This window comes from Trichechus manatus, unplaced genomic scaffold (genome assembly GCF_000243295.1).
Source record: "Trichechus manatus latirostris isolate Lorelei unplaced genomic scaffold, TriManLat1.0 scaffold00010, whole genome shotgun sequence".
In the NCBI taxonomy this organism is placed as follows: Eukaryota; Metazoa; Chordata; class Mammalia; order Sirenia; family Trichechidae; genus Trichechus; species Trichechus manatus.
Genome location: NW_004443946.1, coordinates 6,976,788 through 6,991,438, shown reverse-complemented (window position 1 = coordinate 6,991,438; position 14,651 = coordinate 6,976,788). Strand labels below are relative to the sequence as shown.

Below are 14,651 nucleotides of genomic sequence, written 5' to 3'. Positions count from 1 at the left end.
TTGTCTTTTATGGTGGATTTTGTTTTAAAGTCTATTTTATCTGAGATTAGTATTGCCACTCCTGCTCTTTTTTGGTTGCTGTTTGCTTGATACATTTTTTTCCATCCTTTGATTTTTAATATATTTATGTCTTTGTTTCTAAGGAGTGTCTCTTGTAGATAGGTCTTGTTTTTTATCCATTCTGTCACTTTCTGTCTCTTTATAAGTGCATTTAGGCCATTTATGTTCAATGTGATTATTGATAGGTGCGAGTTGATTGCTGTCATTTTGTAGCACTTTTCTTGTGGTGCTGACATTTTCTTTGTTTCTCTAACTCTCTGTGCTGAATTCCTTTTGTTTGTGGTTTTTTTTTTTTTTTTTTTCCGTTTTTGTAGATTCTGTGTTTACTGAGACTTTATGCTTTTCTTCTTTATTTTGATGAGTTCTGGCAAGGGTAGGGGAAACATGCTCTTCTAACAGATAGTCCTCACATCGTTTGGAAGCAGTAATTTGGCAACATCTTATCTAAATTTTAAACGTGTGTACTCTTTGAATGAAATTACTCTTCTAGGAAGCAAAGATACATGTATAAAGATAGTTATTACAGTAGTTTAGTAAAATAAACCTGGAAATAATCTTCATCAATAGGGAACTGAAATTATCACAAATCTAAACAATGAAATGGAAAGATGGCCACCAAATGAAGCACATGGTCCCTATCAGCCCTGCCCTTGTGGAGCTTCTATTATAGTCCGGTTGTTTTACTGACCACTCTACTCAACCCTAGCCCAATGCTGTTGACCCAATAAATATTTGTTGAAGCAGGAAATCTTATTTGTGCTTAAAAATGAAAAGTATGTTGAATGTCAGAAATTACTGAAAAGATATCAAATTGTAACCTTTTTTAGGAGAGGAAGGGGAAAAGGATGGAAGACTTTTTACTTGATAAAAATTATAAATTCTTCTCATAATAAAACAAGTATTAATTTTAGAATTTAAAAAAAATTAGTTTTGATCGACTAAGTCTTAGTCCAACTATACCATAAAGAATTTCTGCCTTTTTCCTTTTTTTCATTTCCAAAAAGACTTAAAGCAGAGGGGCTGGTAATGGTAATGATGGTGAGGGCTTGAAAGGAGCTGGGGAAGTACGCCACTTCTGGCTATGTTCCCAGCCTGCCGAGCCTGGTCCCCTGGGATGGGGAGGAGATATACTAGTTAGGTGCCCCAGAACAGGTGATAAATATTCATTTCAAGTGCATTGTGATTTGAGAGTAATTCCCCATGAGAAATATACATTATCAATATATAATAGTAGCAATAACTTACTCTGAATGGTTTACCACTTTCAAATGGGAAAGCATTCTGTCTTTCTTCTCTTCCCCAGACATTATCCTGCTTTGTATTGCAAACAATGACTCTCCTGTTGTTCTCATTGAAGCGTGGGTTAAAGTGGAAGGCAATATCATTCCCTCTCATGAAATCTAAAGCAATTCTGTTTTTAAACCAAAAACCACAATTATTAAAATGATTAAAGTTGTACAACATTTGCATCAAGTGAAGAACCTAATTTTCTAAAGAGCAAATCATTTTATAAAATATAGGAGAATTTTCTGAACAGAAAGCAAATAAACCAGCGAACAGATTCAAATTGGAAAGTATACCAGGCCTTGTATTCTATATAATTACCATCATATCTAAAGATAAGCTAGGCAATATGTGATGATTTTTCTTGTCTCTTTGTCACATCCTTCTCATTCAGCTATAATACTCTCTTTACTAACTCTATTCATGAAAACCCTTTGAAGTTTCTTAGTAGAAGTTTAGAGCCACTTTGAGGACACTTGATGCCTTACGGTATAGATCCTAATGCTTACCCTCTTTTCTGCGCGCCAGGTTGCTTGTAGCACCTGGTGGTACAGTAGTTAAGAGCTCGGCTGCTAACCAAGAGGTCAGCAATTCAAAGCCACCAGCTGCTCCTTAGATTCCCTATGGGACAGTTCTACTCTGTCCTATAGGATTGCTATAAGTCGGAATCGACTTGTTGGCAATGGGTTTGGTTTTTGTTTTTTTTAAAGGAAAGTCAATTGTATACTTAAGAGTTAACAAATACCTGCCTTCTTTACAGTTAACCAGAAACCTAGTTCTCATAAAATAGCAAGAATGGATAATGTGGTTAATGTTCAGTATCTTCATACTAAGTTGTAAAGTCATGACAATAGACGTTTTAAACATTCCATGATGTTAAGTGGAATTAATGAAAGTGCTAGTTTAACTTTTTGACACTGTTCCTTCTCCTTGAATGTTAATACAAACATAAGTTCCCCTTTGATTGCTAAAGGACTAACCCTGTCCCTGAGGGCACTAGCAACAGAATTAGCTGGTATTCTTGTTTTAAAGCAATGTCTGAACTCTAAATCTACTAACATTGTTAGTCTAACAGTGATTTTCTAGGTATTCTGACTGACTCAGTCATATTCAACCACATATGTATCTCTCAATGATTAAATTCACACGGAAGGGACCAAGATAGTCAAATGGCAATAGGATTTGTATTTGATTAAATATCCAATAGCTGTATTTTCATTCATTCAGCTGTAATTCTCTCTTTACTACCTCTACTCATGAAAACCCTTCAAAGATCGTGAGGCCAGAGCTCACAGAAGTGAAAATGCAGCACCCTAAGCTGCCTCAAAAGCTTTTAAAAGGAAAGCAACAATCCTAAAATACCAAGTTCTTTTGCAATAAGCATATTACTATCCAAAGTGAGATGACACTGCCACTGAGACCAGGCTGACACCGTAGGGATCTGTGACTCTACTGTCATGCCCAGTGTGAAGAAGGAAATGGCAATGGCAACAGAGCTTGAGAGATTTGGGACCTGCCCAAATGCAGGGAGATTCTTATCAATATGAGTACAGACTGGTAGAATAGTCAAGCTCCAAGATCAACTCAGAATTAGGTCCAATAGGATCTTTTTGGTTTTGACCCTAATTTTGGTAGACATCTAGATATAGAATGTAGGCTTGTTCTTTTAGACATGGCTCAGAGGCAGAGGTATGGACAAGCATTACATTACAAAGGCTCTACTTTCCTTTATTCTAAGGCTTTGACCACCAGGAAGAATCAACAGAATCTTTTTCTGTTCTTCCTCTTTGCCCTCACAAAGTAGAACTCCCAAGTGGGAACAAGTATTGATTTACGGGCTAATCCTATACTATGGTATAGCCAAGATTCTAAATATGTAATTCTAAAAAATCCTATTAAAATTCAAAATATATTATTATCCTTATTCAAAAATCAATTAACGAATGCATTAGGCTTGCTAATTTTTCTCTTTACCTGTTTGCATTGGGCTTTACTGTACCCAGAATTGTTATCATCATGCGAGGCATGATTCCTCCTGGCAAATGCAGGTCATAAGGCAGAGTCTGGAATGCAAAAACAAATGTGTCAATAAAGAAACAGTCATGTTTTCTTGGGGAAAAAAGGAAAAGATGTTGCTAAAGTCCAATCACTATTAAAGTGCAACCCTAATTTAAGCCCATTGTCAAGAATCTCAGGCCACCCTGTCTAGGACCTGAAGAAGTAAGACTCCGTGTGCAGAAATAATAACTGAGAATAAAACCATCAGTTAATTGATGGCAAAAGCAGAGAATATTCCCTTTCTGAGCACTGTGGCTCATATAACCAGGGACCATACCAATCTAACTCATTCACTTAGACTATTTTTTGAAAAGGCTTGAACTAGACCTTGCAATCAAAGTACATTTTTGTGCCACTCTTAAGACCTTTGTCATATATTTCAGCGTGGTTATTTCTAAACATGCAGTTGCCTCTATGGGGTTATTCTCCCTGAGGGCAGGCATTGCATCACATTCAGTATCCACACGGCACTAGGACAGTGCTTTGTACACAGCAAGTGCCCAGTGAATATCTGTGGAATAAACACTTTCTAGTTAATACCCTTCCTAGTTTACTCCACAGATATTTTTAAACATCTATGTTCAAGGTGGAGCCCTGGTGGCATAGTAGTTAAAGAGGTCGACTGCTAACCAAAAGGTCAGCAGTTTGAATCCACCAGCCACTCCTTGGAAACCCTATGGGGCAGTTCTACTCTACGCTATGAGTTGGAATGGACTCGACGGCAATGGTTTTTTTTTTTTTTTTGGCTATGATCAAGGTACTGTTTATATTCCTAAAGTTCTATCTTTGGCCTCTTCATTTGTTTTTTTCCCTGTGAAGTTCTTTTGTTCCCATGGGTTCAATTATCTTCCAGTTTTTTTAATTTCTAGCCCCAATCTTTCACCTTAACAGTCTTGTACCTCCTTTTATCTGGATTTGCTGCTAGTGCCTTGAATCCAACAGATGTGAACTGGAATTGTCTCCCCTGCCCTGCCTCACCATCAGTTTCCCCCTCCTGAGTTCTCAGTTTAGGCTGATGCTTTCTGATGCTCTAGTTGTCCAGACTTGAAAGTTGTCCACCCTAAGGCCTAATCACTAGATCCTGGGGTGGGAATATCTTCCTATACAATCTCTCTCACATCTGCCTCCACCTCTCCACAGCCTTCAGGTCCCCCTCTGTCTGCAACCGACTTACTTGTCTCTAGTGTAGGCCCAGCTCAATACCACCTACTTTCCCCATACCTCCTCTAAGATGACCAAACAAGGGATCAGATACTACCTTGTGCTGTCTTCTACATAGTCCTAAATGGTCTAATACCATATTTAACTCTTTCCTCATATTTGTATCTTATGTCCCAACTAGACTATAAGCCTGGAAGGGCAGGATCTGTGTTTCAGATGTGTCTGGATCCCCCATAGAGTTAAGTTTTACAGTTAGAATTCACTTAGAATGAAAATTCAATTCAATCACAAGAAAAAAGTTTTCAAAACCAGATTACCGTCACATTTCCCCTCTATGACCCTAAGCATGTTATGTAACTTCTCGTGTGTAAAATGGAGATAATAAGAGTACTTTGAGGGTGGTTGTAGGGTTAAATGAGATAATCCATATAGAAGCACACTCTGGCATGTGTTGAGTACTCAGTGTTAATTAATAATAATAACCAAAACTTTCCCCCACTGCTATGATCTTAACTTCATTTACCTTAAAGCAACCTTACAGATTCCTTCAAAAGATTCATTAGCTTCTTTACACTAACAGTACACATAGTAAACTCAATATGAACAATCATATTTCTACTGAACCAACATACACTATGACTAGTCCTTGAAAAGTGATGGCTCCATTGTCCCAGACAATAGCTACATTCTTCATTAGCTTTGTCCTGATCACAGTCAAGTATGTAAAATAACTAACTCCATCTCACCAGTGGTTCAGCCAAGCCGCCGTAGGGACTAGCAGCAGGATAGGCACCAGCTCCGCTCTGGTAGGCTCCAGGTGCAGTTGGGCCAGGGTAGGCAGCCCCTGGAGGTGCTGGGCCAGGGTAGGCAGCCCCTGGAGGTGCTGGGCCAGGGTAGGCAGCCCCTGGAGGTGCTGGGCCAGGGTAGGTGCCAGAAGGTGGCGCCCCAGGATAAGCCCCAGGAGGTGCCTGCCCGGGGTAGGCCCCAGGATAGGAGGCCACTGGGTAGCCCCCTGGCCCAGCAGGCTGGTTTCCCCATGCGCCAGGCCATCCTTGAGGGTTGGGGTTTCTAGACCCAGTCAAGGCATCATTAAGCTAGAAAGAAAAATAATTACAAGATGGAAAACATTCACAAAAACAGGATTTTTATGAAAACAGGAATATGTGATCTAATAAGTATTGGGATATAGTGAACATATGAAATTTGGATCCATAAATATGTCACCTATTAATAGTTTTCATAGTTAGAGTTCCTAAAACTAAAAGTAAACTGTGGGGTTATATATACCCTCTAACTTTATTCTTGGCTGCCATCATCTCAGATCACGGAGGGCTGCATTCTTGTGATTTGCTGAAGTCCAGAGCTAGTAATCCTCTATCTAAAAGCCCTGGTGTCATAGTGGTTAAGAACTTGGCTGCTAACCAAAGGGTCAGCAGTTTGAATCCACCAGCCGCTCCTTGGAAACCCTATGGGGCAGTTCTACTCTGTCCTATAGGGTTGCTATGAATTGGAATCAACTCAACAGCAATGGGTAAAAGCATATACTTTCTAATCAACCTGAGACATCAGGTTGCTCGACTACACCGCACTTCTTTTTGTCTTGAGTATTTCTCAGTTCCAGCTGGTAGAATCCACCCTCTTCTGTCCTAAGCTTTTCCCGAAACTGTTTGTGAGTCACAAGTATCTCTCTGCCTGGCTTTCGTCCCAAATCTGTTGTTGGGAGAACAGGATTCCAGGTTACAAGCCCTCCTAAGACAGGCGAGGCCAGAGTTAAAGCAGAAAAGTCTGATGGTAAAAACAAAAGCCTCCACCTCCGTGAAATGTATATTAGGGTAAGAAAACAGACATAAAACACTTACCGAAAAACCGTCTGCCATTTTCCTGAAAGGCAAAAGTTTTAAAAAGATAGGTTACCATTTGATCCTAAAAGGTTTCACCAATTCCCATTAAATTTAACAAGATAGTTCATTGTGCTGTTCTAGTCAGGTATTTTTCTCTGCACAAACCATTCTATTCCCAAAATATGCCTAAGTCAATAGAGTCGAACCATAAAAAACGGTCTCATCAAGGGTGGGGATGTCCTCCAGCTAGATAACAAAACCCTATTTAACTCATGACTTTAGTTGAACCCTAATCACACTAGCCTGTGTTCTAAATTCTGGGAGTAAGAGACCATATGATGCAGGAGGGAGAAGAACAAAGAAAATGTTTTCTCCCTTTCCAAGGCAAAAAAATGTAGTCATGGTTTATCTTTGGTCCTCCTTCACCTTCTTCCTTCTTGCTCTCTTCCTCCACCACCCTTACAAAGTGTTCAGTGTGTTTGTATCGCCTACCTCCCCTTTCATTCCCACTACGGCCCTATACCCTCTTCTGGGTTTTAGGATGAAAGCAGCGTTGGTGATTCCTACTAAGATATGAAAGAAGGACCACCAGACATAGTTGCCGCCCGATGATTTATTCCTTCATTTGCACACATTTATGCCGGCTCTGGGCCAGGCACTGTGTGGGCTCCAGCCTGGGTGTGAACACGAATAGGCCAAGATCTGTATGGTCAAAGGGTTTGCAGTCCAGCAGGGGAGATGAGACACATCAAAATGCAAAATGAAAAGCAATGGATGCTGTGAGTCAGGCAGTGTGTCATGGGAATTCAAAACTGAAAAGGTTCCTTCTAAGGGGGAAGGGGACACCTTGACGGAAATGTCATTTAAGCTACACCTGTTGAAGGAGAGATAAGATTTGGAGGTGGAGCAATGAAGAAGAAAAGCAGGCCAACATGCTTGATGCTTTTTAAAAAATATGCCTGGTATTCCAAATGAAATCCCTGGCAGGATTTAACAAAGTAAGGTGAAAAAGTCGGGCAATGTGACAGAAAACACTACCAAGGTGGGTTTGCCTTGCCCAAAGATGCCTCTCCAGGGGTAGCCCTGAGACATCATTCCTGCTTTCTCCCGTTTTCTTCCCATCTGCCAAGTCTCCAAATGCAAGATGTTTTACACCTACTTCAGGCTTTGGCAGTGAGGGGAGGGAGGCACTTTGATCTCCTGAGGCTGGGGTGAGTTCTTTCTAAACCCAGGATTGCCTTTGCTATGGCCAAAAGTACCTATAACTTGAAATAATCAGAATTCCTTTTTCCTTGATTTGCTCACTTCTGATATTTACTCAATTGTTTTAAGAAATAACATTGCCCCCAAGGGATCCAATGAATGGTGTCTACTTGATACATCCAAGAAATATAAAATATTAAATTTTTCTATAAAAACTCAAACAGGCAGAGCTCTTGCTAGGACACACACCAGAAATATTACACTACCCTCTGCTATTTTTATCACAGTTAAATATTACCTTTGACTAAAAATTTTTTTTGCACATATCATTAACCTGGGCATTCTCAAACATATTTTGAAGCAGGTAGGTTATTATCATGTCTATCATATCAAATCTGTTACCGTTGAGTCAATTCCAAGTCATAGTGACCCTGTCGGACACAGTAGAACTGCCCCATATGGTTTCCAAGGCTGTAATCTTCATGGGAGTAGACTGCCACATCTTTCTCCTGAGGAGTAGCTGGTGGATTTGAACCACTGACATTTCGATTATCAGCTGAGCACTTAATCACTGTACCACTGGGGCTCCGTCCATCTTACAGAGTGGGAAAATGCTGGCAGTTTTACAAGGAAATCACAGAGCCTGACTCTCCCAGAGCCTACTACAAATTCCATTCACAGTATTTCTTACAGTACTTGAACTATTAAAGCATAAGTTGGGGGCTTCTATGCTTGTGCCTCCTTCTCCCAAAAGGCTGCCACAGCCTAGAAGGCTGTGTTGCTACTACAGGAGGAACTCGAGGAAAGAGTTGATACAGAAAAGGAAAAGAAAGGGAATTTCTTAGGTAAAGAAAATAAAGCCTTTTTCATTCTGGGTGCTAGTAGGAAACAATCTTGAACTTCAAGATGCACAGAAAACTTAGTTCCTTGGGTGGCACAAAGTCTTCTTCTACCCTTGGGTAACATAGCAAAGACCCAGCAATAATTTTATAAGTGTTTTTACTTAATTTAAATGTCTTCATTGCCTGAGGGCTTATTCTCAACCTCGGCATCATCGGCATTTCGGGCTGGACAATTTGTTGTTCGGGGCTGTTCTATGCATTGTAGGATGTTGAGCAGCATTCCCGGCTTCAACATACAAGATGCCAGTAGCACCCCCCCAACCAGTTGTGACAACTCATAGTGCCAAATGTCCCTGTCGGACAAAACTGTGCTGGGTTGAGAACCAGTGGTCTAGGTTGATTTAGCATGTGTATCTTTATATAAATGTACACACAGTTGAGTAAATAACAAAAATGTAGTTTCAATTGTTAAAACCAGCTGAATTTGTGTCATTGGCCTCATAAAGGCCAATAAGTACAATGGGCTTATGACCATAAGTCCAATCAAACTAATATGTGTTTAAGGGCCAATTACAATCAGAAACTCACATAAAGAGGGCATTTCTAAAATTTAACTTTTATTTTTTTCAAAGCCTTTGCTCAAACATCAGTTTGTTTTTCAACTCAGCCAAATACAATTTGAGCAACAAAGCAGATTTCACTTTATTTCCACTGTGTTTCACATACGCCTTGGATGACAGTTTGGATTGTGTTGTGACACATCAGACAAGCCCATTAGAATAATAACACCCTGCCTTTGTGTAGTGCCTTTCCGTTTACAAAGCACTTTCACATATTTTACCTATTCTGATAACAATCTTATGAGACTGATGGGAAAATTAGTACAGTATTCCCAGTTTAGAATTGAGGAAATTGAGGCTCAGAGCTTACTGTTGGCCCAAAGTCATACTGTCACTGGCAGGCCAAGGACCAGGGCCCAAGTCTCCTGACTCCTGGTTCTGGCTCCTTCTACACAAATATAACACCTCACACTTTGAAATTTCAAAGTATAGTCTTTTGAAAGTGTTAATAATTTCATTTAGAAATTAATTCTCTGGCTTATTCAACCAGAACTACATAACATGCTGAAACGGTAAACAAATTAAAAAACAAGATTATGCTTTTGTCAGAAAACTAACCAGCTACCAGCTGACTCAGTAATGTCGAATACCAGGATGCCATTTCGCACAGTCACTTTGCTAATTATAACCACATTTTAACCAATAAAGTGTACTTTTCCAAAAATGGAGTACACACTGTTTTAATTATGTCAACCTCCAAACATCAGATCCTTTTTCAAAAGGGTTATACCAATGCTCTTTTGAAGTCAAGGTGGGTAAACTCAGAACTTTTTTTTTTTTTAAGTAGATATCTATTTGACTAAATATCATCCTTACTTGCCTAGGAAATTTTTCTTTTCTTTTTTTAACCAGATGAGTGGTTTATAGAAAGAGAGACAATCAAATGTAAAAAAAAAAAAAAATTCCCACTCCACAGATATGTGAATTCCATCCTGGCATTCCCAGAATCAGAAAAGAAACACTGAATGAAAGAAAAGCAAAAGAGAGAGAGGCAGAGATACTACCTGTGTCTCCACATTTGGGAAAACTATACTTATAGTTCAGTGTAGCTTTAGAATGAGGAATTTAAACATGAGTCAGAAGGTAGACCATGTTAATCGGCTGTTAATTGGTAGCTTTTCCCTTGAATAACTAGTAGCTATCCACTGCACTGTGCTATTCTAGGCCCACCTAGCAATTAATCCAGTTATGTCTGGCTTTCCAGGAACACTTGGGAAACTTCTGCTCAGTTTCAGAGCAGATCTTTATACAAGCTGTAACAGAAGAAGATCATGAACATATTTCCTCAGAAACCCAGGGCGCTGCACCACTCTACTCCCTAAAGAACCCAGGAGAGGCAGTCTACTTCCCGCTCTTGCAGAAACGCAGAGCAGGGCTTGAGGAAGGTCTGTTTTCCAAAGCTGAATTCAATGATGCTGACTTGGGATAAAGGAGACCAGTCCTCTTCTTGGATGTCTTCCTCATCATAGTTCCTCAGCATCAAGGGGGGTAAAGTTACTTTGTGCTCTCAGTTACTGATTTTTTCCCCTATGGAAAAGCTGAACAGCAGTCAAGACAAAACAGTGATAGTCAACAGCAAACTGGAAGTATACAGCAAGCACTGTTCTGGCAGGCTCATCAGTTACCCAGTTCCAGTTTAGTAGGAAGAACCAGTTTACTAGGAAGAACCCGTTTAGGCAACAGACACAAAGAGCTACCCAGCTGCCCTCCGCAGAAGTTGTGTCCTAAGCCATCTCAGGAAGGAAAGGCTATGTTTTAGATCAGTCACCATGAGGCTCAGGTATGTGTTTACATGCCTAGTGATACTAAGATCAACACAAGACTGTCAAGTTATACTACATGAATACAGTTCTCTGCAGCAGTTACGATTTAAAGTCTGGCTAATGAGGGTTCTAGGTTAAGAGCTCAGGCTACTAACCAAAAGGTCAGCAGTTCAAATCCACCAGCTGCTCCTTGGAAACCCTATGGGGCAGTTCTACTACTCTGTCTTATAGGGTCGCTATGAGTCGGAATCGACATGACAGCAACAGGTTTGGTTTCGGTTTTCAAGCAAACCTAAATTATAGATAAGACCAACATGAGTCTCTTGACCTTGCTAGCAACAGATCAAAAGTTTTTATGAAGCACCTATGTGTATGTGTGGCACAGAAACCTACTCCTCAACAGAGAGAGATTCGTCTATTCTGCTTGAAAACCACTAGCTTTGGGGGTCAATCCAGGCAAACTTCCCTCTTCTGCTACTTATGTAACTTAGCGAGGCAACCTTCCAACACTTCTGAGCTGTAAACGTTCAAGGACCACCATCAAACTTCCCTCCAGAGTATGGAATAAATGCTCAATGTAAATGTAAACTCTAAATGTTATGAATTTAGGAAGCAGCTCCAACCCCCTAAAGAACAAGAATGAAGCCCAACCATCAAAAAAATTAAAGACCCTATTCTAAGGAATCAAAATCAATGTCTGAAAAGAACACCATTTTTTGTGGGAAAATCTATTCTTAGTAAGCTATAACTTTCATAGGAACAATTTCCTAATACAGAGAGAGAAAGTTTATAATATTGAGGCAAACAAATCAGTTCTGGAAGTTGAAGATTTTGTCTGATGCTCTTGTGGTTAATTTTTATTGCTATCATTTTCTTCAGAATTAACTGAGTCTGCCTTCCATTCCTTTCCCAGAAGCAGACCAGATCACTGAGGTCCAGCTGTCCTCATTCTTCAGCAACCCAGCTCGCAAGAGTCACTTTACAAATATTCCACAGTATCTGGAATAGAAATCTTTAACTTTAAAGGGCTGGGCTGAAGCTTAAGACACAACCTCAACCTATGTGTGCCTGACCCCCGGCTTTAACTCCTGCTCAGAGTGGAAGCATTTTAGTGTTTTTGTGTGAGCAACTGATAATTCAGAATAAACCCTCAAATATGTTTTTAAAAACCCCTAGCTAGAGCTCTCCACACTCAGACCAACATTCTGCCACTCCCCACATATCCTCAGCACAGATCTGAGTTCTTACTGTCTAAATTACCTGATCTGGGTAGGAGCTTGATTTGCAAAAGTTTAGGATTCGAGGGCTTTGCCAAACGGGGCACATGCCCTCTCAGGCCTTGGGGAAGCATCATTTTCTGTGGGGTCATCATTCTGAGAGCGAGTTGCAGCCCCTGCCTCCACGCTGCTGGGACTGTTAACTCATTTCACGCCACAGCAAGATGGGCAAATGAAACTTCAGCAGACACACAGAAGTAGTCCGGACAGCCAAGTCATGGGTCCCAACAGTCGCCCTATAGAGTCACTGGGCACTACCCCTCGGGGTACTGGGGAAAGGGGACCTGGTTCCTAACACCAAGCTACCGAGGGTTGCTTGGTTTGATAACCCCCTGCAATTGGACCTAGCCGGTTCGGCAGTGTCTTTATCATGCACTCGGATTTACTTCATGTCCATGAAACACAGCTGGCAGAGGCGGCGGGAGGGACGGCGGGGTAGCTAAGTCCTCCGAGGCGCCACAGAGGGTGCTCTGTGCCGCCCGCCGGATATCCACAGACACACCCGCCCGTTGCTTAGTGAATCTCTGTAAGCCGTTGCTAACTTTTCCCGACTCTCAGACCCTCGAAAATCAAAGGCCATGGACCCCTCCCCAAAGGCGGAGCCCACCGGGCCGCACGGGCTGGCAGAGCACGGTGTGTCCGGCTGTCCGGGCCCGGGCCGCCGCGGTCTCCCAAGCTCGGGCCGAGCCCTCCAGAGAGGGGCCGCCCCCCTGCCCGGCCCGAGCCGGGCGACAAGCCCGCGCCCCCACTCCCCGCGCCGCCGCCGCTCACCCCGCCCCGGAGTCCGCTCGCTGCCTCGCTCGCTGTCTCGCCCGCTTCCAGGAGTCCTGGCGGGGCGGTGGCTCCGCGCCTCGAATATGCCCCCACCTGCCCCGCCTCGCCCGGGGCGGGGCGCCGGCCCTGCCCGCCTCGCGTCTCTCTGGGCGAAGTCCGAGCCCCGCGAGAGACCCGAGCTGCTGCCCCGGCGCCGCGGAAGACTCGGTCCTGTGAAGGGAGGCCGGCCGGTGGGAGCCTGAAGGGCGGCGTCCCCTCGCCCCCCGGCCTGGCAGTCCCGAGATGTGTGTGGCCACGTTAATCTCCCTCTCTCCAGGCTCACTTCTACAGCTCCAAAGAAGATGGAGAGTTTTCGGAGCTGTTAGTGTGCGCTTCTTTTAGAGATTTTGCTTATTGCTTGCTTTATTTAACCTTGTGTATCTGCTGCCTGAATCGCAAGCAGTCTCATCCCTTCTCCATTTCACTTTACCAAAACCCTCTGTCAGCATCAAAGCACACTGATTTGAGTGACATGGAATCCCTGTCAGAAAGTTTTCTGACATGCAAGGTGAGACGGTCCGGCGTTCTTGGCTTTTGTTTGTTCCCCTTTCTGACCTGGGTCCTGTGAAACCGTGAGGGTACACACCGTCCAGACTGAGCACCCTGAATTGTTTTGCACTTTGCTCCCCAATACATCCTCAGCGTCTAGTTCAGAATTTGGATCTCAGTAAAGTTTTGCTTAATGAATGAACAAACGAACGGATGAATCACTTCCTAGGAAGGCCGAATATCTGTTTTCTCAAAGATTAGGGAGAGTTCAGCTGGAGGCGGTAACAGTTACATACAAAAATTACCTTTGGTAAAAGTGGAGATAGGACGAAGCTATGGCTGTATGAAAGCAGCCCTGGTGGCGCAATGGTTAAAACACTGAGGTGCTCATCAGTAAATGTCGGTGGTTTGAACCCATCAGCCGCTCCGCAGGTGAAGGATGTGGAAGAGGTGAAAATTGTGGCAGTCTGCTTCCGTTAAGATTTACAGCCTTGGAAACCGGTGGAGTAGTTCTACTCTCTGCTATAGGGTCGCTATGAGTTGGATCCGACTCAATGGCCACTGGTTTAGTTTTAGTCTTTGGTATGGCTGGCTGTGTGAAAGGTTGTTACAGCAAATGGCTATGTTTGCAAAGAGAAGTGGTGTTTGTTCAGCAGCATTTAATTGGGTAATAACCAAGTAAAATGGTTAAGAATGTCAAGGTGGATTTTTTAAAAGTTCAGATAATGATAATAGCTAATATTCATTGAGAACTTATTATATGCCTTGCACTATGCTTAGTGCTTTACATACATATATGACGTGGGTATTATTTTCATCCCCATTTTACAGATGAGAAGACTGAGGCACAGAGTATTAGATAAGACCAAGATCACAACATACATCAAATTGAAAGTATGTCAAACCAAAACCAAACCAAACCTGCTGCCGTCCTGTTAATTCCAACTCATACCAACCCCATGTATTACAGAGTAGAACTGCTCCATAGGGTTTTCTTGACTATAATCTTTATGGAAGCATTTTTCCAGGCCTTTCTTCCACAGGTTAGCTGCTGATTGTAAACCGCTTGTATCACCCAGGCTCGTTGAAAGTGTGTCAGGGTCTAAGAAATAAGCCTTTGGATCCACCTATGAGCAGCTGAAATTTGACAAAGGCCCAAAGTCCATTAATTGGGGAAAAGACAGTCTCTTTAACAAATGGTGCTGGCATAACTGGATATCCATCTGCAAAAAAATGAAAC

The 14,651-nt window shown here is 42.1% G+C and overlaps 1 protein-coding gene across 1 annotated transcript in view; it reads right to left on the bottom strand.

The window, feature by feature from the left end:
• Positions 1-12,956, bottom strand: part of LGALS3 (galectin 3) — a 17,768-nt gene extending 4,812 nt beyond the window's left edge. Inside the window, exons 1-5 of the mRNA XM_004370885.2 lie at positions 12,881-12,956; positions 6,423-6,444; positions 5,310-5,657; positions 3,319-3,407; positions 1,306-1,471 (exon numbers count right to left, since the gene is read on the bottom strand). Coding sequence (XP_004370942.1) covers positions 1,306-1,471; positions 3,319-3,407; positions 5,310-5,657; positions 6,423-6,440 — 621 coding nt within the window. The 5' untranslated portion in view covers positions 6,441-6,444; positions 12,881-12,956. The remainder of the gene's footprint in view (positions 1-1,305; positions 1,472-3,318; positions 3,408-5,309; positions 5,658-6,422; positions 6,445-12,880) is intronic.
• Positions 12,957-14,651: the final 1,695 nt, after the last annotated feature.